Consider the following 8897-nt stretch of genomic DNA (forward strand, 5'->3'; position numbering starts at 1 on the left):
TATAAATGTAAGACAATATCGAATAGCAGGCTTATTTGAAGGGATCCTGACTGTTAATAGGTGGCCCTGAAGGATCATGGTAGGGTGGGCGTTCTCGCCAATGAGCGATACCGCAGCCGACAAAGATCTGACCGGTGATCTTCTTCGTTTACGTATCCATGCTGATCTGTCCCTTTGACCCCCTGTATCCCGTTTCCTAGTATCCTTTCCATACTCGTACGCGATTTTTTTTATATAAATTCTTATCTCGACCATTTGCCAGAGCTCTAAATGGGTAGTAAAATGTCCTCCATGTCCACATAGTATACTACATAGTCTATAACTCTACTTTGAGCACTCTACTTCACTCCACTGTCTTATCTGAGCGGACCGGGACGTACGCTTCTAAGCACTTGAGAGCCCGGCTCTCGGTTTCATCTCGGCTGCGACGCAAAACGAGCTGTCGCTATGAGTACGCAAGTCAACGTTCTTCAGTAAAGAGCAGAACCAGTAAAACAAACTAAAAACCAACGAGGGGGAACGTTGTGAGTTGCTGCGGACACCGCAACTCTACAGTTATATTATATTAAACGACACGACAAAGAGTGCGTGCGAGAGAGACAGAAAATCAGTCTGAGCGTGACGTCGGGCGCTGCGTAGCCAGTGCAAATTGATTTGTTCCCTTTGGCTATAAAAATGATCTGATCTCTGAGATTTGTGGATGCCCCAGATTTTCGTCACTTGCGGTGGTGGAAGGGGGTGTGGCGAAATTTGGACACTAAACGGTCAAGGTCCGATATTACAGGAGTGTGGATACCAAATTTGGTTACTCTGGCTCTTATAGGTTCTGAGATCCTTGAACTCAATTTTGCAATTGGCAAAACCGACCATGAAACCTGTGTGTTAGAGAGAGACAGAGAACGAAAGAATGAAATTGTTTTCTTGATTCTGGCTATAATAATTATACGATCTGGTTGAGATTTTACATTCTAGAACATATAAACATCCTCTATGATTCTGAGTTTTTGGCTCTATCGTATCTTTAATAAAAATGTGGGTGCCACAGATTTTCGTCCTTTGTGGGGGCGGAAGTGGGCGGGGCGAAGTTCTGAACTATTTTTGTAGCAGGGACATATCACAGAAGTCTGGATCCAAAGCATCGTTGCTCTAGCTCTTATAGTCTTTGAGCACTAGGCGCTGAAGGGGACGGACGGACGGACGGACAGACAGACAGGGCTCAATCGACTCGGCTATTGATGCTGATCAAGAATATATATACTTTATGGGGTCGGAAACGATTCCTTCTGGAAGTTACACACATCCACTTTTACCACAAATCTAATATACCCCAATACTTATTTTGAGTATCGGGATAAATAAAACCAAAAATAGCCAAGATTGCTTTGATCTTCTTCCTGTTCGCCCTGTTCGCCGTAAGTGGAGATAGAAGTGGTCGAAAAGGAACAGTGACTGATTGTGGTTTTACTGTAAGTCTGATTTCAGGTGTGCAAGTTAACGTACCCAATTCCATTGAGCTCTTATACGAGTTGTAAACAATCTTTGGTTTTCCAAAACGAAAACAATTTCAATCTTGGGCCTCCGCCTAATTGATTTCTAAGATGAACAATCTCAAGGGCTCCCGCCGCAATCCCAATCTTTGACACTCGCCTAAATGGAAAACCAATGTTTGCCCACACCCGGCTTCTCATAAACAATCTCACTCCCGGCTTTCTGCAGATCCTGCACTTTAGGCCTTTTACAGTTCTCTCTTTGGATGACGAAATCCAATACTCGGGATGGCGAAATCAATTGAAATGTTTATAGAAAAACGATTCCCGAAAGGGATCAACGATGCAAAGATCAGAAAGTTCAAATCAGTCTTGATCCAGCAGCGACACCGCAAAGTCTAGCTAAATATTAAGATCGCGCAATCCCTTGCCCGGAATTCCTTTGTGACCCTCTACTTAAATCTATATCAGTGAAGTTCGAAGTAAAATAAAAACTTTTTAAAAACACAATCCGCTACCGCAGTTGTTTAATTGGCGCCCAACGTGGGGCGACGTTGTATAAAAAACACCGAATGATAAAAGTGTTGCGTCGTGCCGAAACCCGAAGGACAATTAATTAATGGAATAAATCCTTCAAATTTAAAAACGCGGAGTGACTGTGTGATATAAGATAAAAAAAAGTGAGATAAAAAGGAAACAAACCGGAGCTTAGGGAGTGCAAAAATAAATACAAATACAAATACAAATACAAATACAAATACAAATACAAATAAAATGCAAAATACAAATAAAACAAAAAGCTAATCAAGGCAATTCGTAAATACAAAAAAAACCAAAGAAACCCAAAGTTTTTAAAAAACAAAACCAACAAAACCGACAAAACCAAAATACAAAGAAAGTGAAACGATCAGCGAAGCCAAAGAAGGAAGACCCCCAGAAGACCCAGTCAAACAAATTTAGTCAAAGAAATTTAAGAAGGAAGACCCGTTCGAAGACCTGTCAGACAAATCAAGAAGGAAGAACCGTTCGAAGATCTGCCAAACTAAGAAGGACGACCCCTACCGGATATTTCGTGAGCAAGAGTTGTATTAATAAATATATAAGTATAATTAGGTTATATAAGATTATAAAAACTAACATATAAGAAAAATTAAAAGTGGATCAACTAACTTTAGATTTTGAAAAACTAAAAATGATTAACTCTCAAGCAAGGGCCGATCTCACAGCAGATCTGGTTAAACAATTGATAGCACTTCAAATTTCACAAGTACAAGAGCAAATTGTAAATTTAAAACAACAAATAGAAACTAAATCCGATCAGGTATCAGATTATCAGGCAGAAACAATAGACGAATCGATACAAATCCGGAACCGACAGAACAGCAATCAATTCAGGGGAAATAATAACAATAGAAATTATCGGGAGAATACTAACGGTTATTATAGGAGAAATAATAACAATTATAGCCAAGCCCAGCATTTTAGGGCAAACGTAGTACCGAATAATCAGTCTAACGACAATCAAGCGCAGAATCGAAAGCCAAACGAAATGTCGGAACAACCGGCTAATAAAGCAATGAGGATAAATAACATTGAGGAGGATCATTTTTTAGATCAGCCCCCGAAGTAGGTCTGCCCTACCTAAAAAGAGTAGACAAAAAAATAAACAGAGAATTAAAAGTTTTGATAGATACGGGAGCAACTTCCTGTTATATAAAAAAAGGAATTTACGACAATAAAAAAGAATTACCAATTTATAAGAAAGTTGCTACAGTGAATGGATTTTCAATAATTAAATATTTCCATAATATAACAATTTTCAACACAAAGCAAGTGTTTTATGAAATAGATGGAATGGAGGCAGATTTACTAATAGGATTTAACCTATTAAAGAAAATCGGAGCGGTTATTAATACAGGAAAGGGGACTTTAAGTTATAAAGACAATGAGGAGAAACTAATATATGACGAGGTCCTTTCTTTAAACAAATTAACCTTTATAGAAGGAAAAACCATCCTTCCGTTGAAGGAATATATAATAAAAAAATATTTTGAAGAAGAAAAAGAAATGAAAAGCGATTCAGTAAAGGTAGAAGGAAGTTTATATAGCTTGGGATCAAAAAATCCTGAGCACGCCGACGAAGAATTATCCGTCAATAGTTTGGGATTCAAATATCCTGAACCCGCCGTCGTTGAATTATCCGACATCCAAAGTTTTAATAGTTTGGGATTAAAATATCCTGAGCACGCCGTCGTTGAATTATCCGACACTAAAAGTTCGAATAGTTTGGGATTAAAGAATCCTGAACACGCCGTCGTTGAATTATCCGACAATGAACAATTTAAAAGTTTGGGATGCAAAAATCCTGAACGCGCCGTCGTAGAAATATCCGACATTCAAAATTATGCAAATTCTGAATTGAAAAAAATGAAATTGTATAACACAATAACCTACAAAGAGGACAATTTAGAAAATCTCAGAGAGAAAATGGTATCTATCATCGAAGAAGACCATGCCAATATAAATTTACAGTTACCGTTCAGAACGGATATAAAAGGAGAGATTAACACTGAACACGATAGACCGGTATATGGCAAGCAGTATCCATACGCTTATTCGGTTAACGATTTCCTTAATAACGAAATAAGTAAAATGTTAGATCAAGGTATAATCAGACCTAGTAAAAGCCCATATAATTCACCGGTAATAGTAGTACCAAAGAAGGGAGTAAATGAGGACGGAACTCCTAAGCATAGATTAGTAATAGACTTTAAGAAACTTAATGAAAACACTATACCGGATAGATACCCTATGCAAGATCCTTCAGTAATCCTTGCCAATTTAGGTAAAGCGAAATATTTCTCGGCCATTGATTTAGAGTCAGGTTTCTATCAGATTTTAATGAGGGAATCAGATATTGAAAAAACATCTTTTTCCATAAATAACGGCAAATATGAATTTCTAAGAATGCCTATGGGATTGACGAACGCTCCCAGAATTTTCCAAAGGGCAATGGACGATATACTTAGAGAACAAGTTGGGAAAACTTGTCACGTCTATATGGACGATATAATAATATTTTCAAAAACTATAGAACAACATTATAAAGATCTAATTCATATAATTCAGATATTGCAAAACGCTAACATGAAAATTTCACTAGAAAAGTCTAAATTCTTTCAATTAGAAACCAAATTTCTGGGATACATTGTTTCCCAAAATATCATTAAAACAGATCCAGACAAAATCTCCACAATACAAAACTATCCAATTCCTAAAAATATCAGAGAGCTACGTAGCTTCTTAGGACTAACAGGGTATTACAGAAAATTTGTCCGAAATTATGCCACAATGGCCAAGCCTTTAACAAAATATCTGAGCGGAGTAAATGGGAAAGTTTCACGAAGGGCATCCAAGAAAACATTAATACAGCTGGATGAACCAGCAATTGGAGCATTTAATAATTTAAAGGACAGTTTAATAGCACATATTGAATTAGTTCCAAAACGGAAAGAAAGGGGAATAAATGAATTAGGTACCATTTGGAAATGGATAGCAGGCAGCCCTGATCATGACGACTTTTTGAAAATACAAAATAAAGTAAATGAATTAACTGAAAATAATAATAAACAATTTGTAATAAATTCCAAATTTTTCAAAGAAATTGAATTGCTATCAAATTCATTAAAAAATGTCATCTTCAATGAAGAAACGATACTGAGAAAGCATCGTTTAAAATTAATAACTTTTGACCTACTAAATTTAGTTGATACCATAACCCTCTTAAAAGTAAACATTTTCAATACAAAAATTTTAAATAAAAACGAAATAGAGGACATTTATAAGCATGAAAAACATAATGTTGAATTGTCTGATCTGTTGGACATTGCAACGGTTAAAATAATTCGAAATGCAGATTTAATAATCATTTACATAAAATATCCTCAAATTAAAGATATTTGCAAGTTTTACCATGCAAGAGCCATCTCACAAAATGATGGAATGTTAGTTATAAGTGAAAAAGTTTGTGAATGTAAGGAGAAATACTATTTAATGAATAATTTTAAAAGTGAAACTTTTAACAATTACGCACAAATAAATTTAAAGAGTACCTGTTTCACCAATTTACTTAATGGCTTTAAAGCCAACTGCACTAAAAAAAGGGAAAAAAACAAAGAAATAGACATCATTCAGGATGGTGCCATATTAGTTTCAGGCAAAAATATCGTAGACAATACTACTTTGTTAGGATCGTATCTCCTTATATTCAACAACACAATTGTAATAAATAATATAACCCACATAAATGATAAGGGTAAAATTCTAAAATATATATCGCATCATAGATATAGCGATTTTGAATTAGTTGATTATATACAATCGAATGATAAGCAATTTTCTTTTGATAATGTTAATATTTTAAATCCCCTTATAACATTAGGTAATACGGCCTTACCATTAACAACATTATTTTTAATCATTTTGATATTGTTAATGTTATTTTACTTCGGCTATAAATTAACCAAATTTGTACTTATTAAATCAATAAGAATACCGTCAGAAGAAATAGTGGAAAGCAACATTCAAATACTGTCAGAAGAAATTAGAGCTCTATCAGAACTTCAAAATGTATCGGGACGAAACATTTAAGAATGGGGGGAGTTAACGTACCCAATTCCATTGAGCTCTTATACGAGTTGTAAACAATCTTTGGTTTTCCAAAACGAAAACAATTTCAATCTTGGGCCTCCGCCTAATTGATTTCTAAGATGTACAATCTCAAGCGCCCCCGCCGCAATCCCAATCTTTGACACACGCCTAAATGGAAAACCAATGTTTGCCCACACCCGGCTTCTCATAAACAATCTCACTCCCGGCTTTCTGCAGATCCTGCACTTTAGGCCTTTTACAGTTCTCTCTTTGGATGACGAAATCCAATACTCGGGATGGCGAAATCAATTGAAATGTTTATAGAAAAACGATTCCCGAAAGGGATCAACGATGCAAAGATCAGAAAGTTCAAATCAGTCTTGATCCAGCAGCGACACCGCAAAGTCTAGCTAAATATTAAGATCGCGCAATCCCTTGCCCGGAATTCCTTTGTGACCCTCTACTTAAATCTATATCAGTGAAGTTCGAAGTAAAATAAAAACTTTTTAAAAACACAATCCGCTACCGCAGTTGTTTAATTTGCATGTGTGCTCGCGTGCCTCGTGAGGAACCCACCAAGCCAGTTGAGGCTTAGCTCAACGACCTGCTGGCAAAGGTCAAGGACTTTTTCAACGAGGATAGCGTTAAGGTAAGTCTAGCCGACACTAGCCGACCTTAACAGACCAGACAAAAACGTATGCCTAATTTACTCGATTGCTTCTGCACGACTTCAATGATAAGGCCAAGGCTGCTGCTGAAGAAGGTCTTGCTGTGAACGAGCAGATCCAAAAGGCGCCCAAACCCTAAAAATTCAGCTCTAAAGCAACGAATTTAAAAATCAAATCAAATCAAAAGGTTTAAACTACAATTTAAAGGTTTTTAGCGTCAGCTCAATAATGCAAAAACATCCACAAACGGAGCTGGATCCGGGTCATGGCAAATAGCCGGTACAGGGCCTGAGGTCCCGCCAAGGGAAGCTCCTGGCGGTTTGCGCACTTGCCGGTTGAATCGAAAATATGGCGGTAGATACGCGGGCGTATGTCGTGCAGCTGCTTGGCGCTGCAGACACTCTGCGGCATCTGGATCAAATGGTCGACCATAAGGGACACTCGTGGGGTAGTCGAAAGCAATAGCTGGCCGCTGACGGTGATTTTTTCCCCAGCTCTTTTCAGACGTAGACGCAGCACCCAATCCTCCTCAAAGGCACGAATCGTCTGTGGGGATCGGGATAAGAGATCATCAGAGGTATGCTGCAGACGAGTTCTGGTTCTCCAAAACCTTACCTCAGACTCGAGGGTCCGTGGGTGTAAACCCTCTGAGCGGTGTATCCCCTTCATTCTCAAGGTGAAAAATTCCACCCGGCTAGCACTCAGCACCCGATGGAGCTGCAACAAGGGCTTTTGGGCCTCAAGCTCCCTGTCCTCGACATGCAGCAGAATATCTAGGATCTCCTTTCCCTGCTTCTGGGGAAACCCACAGTCGGAATCATGTGAGACGCTGTCCTTGTAGGGGCCCTTCCAAGAACAGCCCAGGCAGTGGTACTTGCAGCAAACCACACGCCCCTCACAAACGAACTCCAAGTGTCTGGAGAGATCTTTCCTGTCTGAGAACTGGTCATTGCAGCTGGGGCAGCTGATGGGTAGCTCCCAGAGGGTCTGGCGCACCACTAGATTCTGCTCCTGATCGTAGTTTCTAATGAGCGATCGACAACTGGGGCAGCAGGCACTCGTTTTATTGAAGATGGCAAAAGCCAGAACGGCGGTCTTGCAGTCCTCACACATGATATGCCCATGGCTGCACTGAAAGAAGTCGTGTGGTTGTGGAACCTCGCGGCAAACAACGCACACCAGTATGTTATGCAGTAGCTCACAAAGATCGGAGACGCCACCACCCGAGGACCCGCCGACCTTACCCTCACTGCTGTCCATAGTAGTCGAAATCTCATTCAAAGTACTTTCATCTTTACTTGCAACATCTGACAATCGCTGCCTCTTGGCGGCTGGGGGCTGCTCGTTGTTGTTGTCATTGGGGTTGGCCTTCGACATTCTGAAGGGTATTTCGGCCAGCAGCCTCGGCCTGGCTTTACAGTATGTGTGCGTGCTTTATTCAACAATTCTGATTGCCTGTTGTTGCAGAGTAAACTGATAGTCTGGTGTAAAATACGAGCACAAGGTTACGAGTTTTCCAAGGCCAAGCTGGTTCCCTGAAAATTACAAATTTAAAAACAGAGGATACACACAGAGAAAAACGGCATAGTAGGCACCCATGAATAGTTTAATTTAATAGAATGCACTTTGATCTACACATAAATGTGCTCAAAAATATTTGTAATGCGGCCCAAGGCGTTCAATGGGTCTGGTGGGGTGGTGTCTCGGTGGACTGGTGGGGTGAAAAGTAACCTCTTTGACCGCCAAAGTGCTCTGCTATCGCAAACAAGATTACGGTGCCTATTAGTCCATGTTTCATGTAGAACATGTCAAATTAGATACATATGTTACTGACATGTTTTTTTTTTATTATTTTTTTTTTTTGTTTTGGTATTTGATTGCTGCTGAATGGAATTTTTTTTGAGTGGAAAAACAGGAAGGAAATTGACGAAAAGTTGGATGAAAAGAATGGGGCTAATGCTCCTTCGATACACACCGACTCATCAAAACAAAATTCAGCCCGCGTGAGGAGATCATCGACGGCGCGGGGGAGACCTTTCGGAAATTATTTTTCGGACGGGATCAAATAGTTGGATAATCACTGCAACGACTG

The 8897-nt window shown here is 39.1% G+C and overlaps 1 protein-coding gene across 1 annotated transcript; it reads right to left on the minus strand.

Moving 5' to 3' along the window:
* Positions 1 to 7027: 7027 nt before the first annotated feature.
* Positions 7028 to 8272, minus strand: LOC113566825 (cysteine and histidine-rich protein 1 homolog). The gene is made up of 2 exons (XM_026993979.1): positions 7421 to 8272; positions 7028 to 7351 (listed from the first exon to the last, which is right to left on the minus strand). Exons 1-2 carry the CDS (start codon positions 8180 to 8182, stop codon positions 7028 to 7030), a joined length of 1086 nt encoding a protein of 361 aa, XP_026849780.1. The 5' UTR covers positions 8183 to 8272.
* Positions 8273 to 8897: the final 625 nt, after the last annotated feature.

This window comes from Drosophila persimilis, unplaced genomic scaffold, assembly GCF_003286085.1.
Source record: "Drosophila persimilis strain 14011-0111.01,24,50 unplaced genomic scaffold, DperRS2 tig00001040-arrow-arrow-pilon, whole genome shotgun sequence".
NCBI classification, from domain to species: domain Eukaryota; kingdom Metazoa; phylum Arthropoda; class Insecta; order Diptera; family Drosophilidae; genus Drosophila; species Drosophila persimilis.

Bases quoted from the DNA above. Each gene is read 5' to 3' on its own strand.
- LOC113566825 (XM_026993979.1), bottom strand. From the start codon at position 8,182: ATGTCGAAGGCCAACCCCAATGACAACAACAACGAGCAGCCCCCAGCC. The intron at 7,352-7,420 runs GTAAGGTTTTGG...CGATCCCCACAG, and splicing joins CACGGACCCTCGAGTCTGAG to ACGATTCGTGCCTTTGAGGA.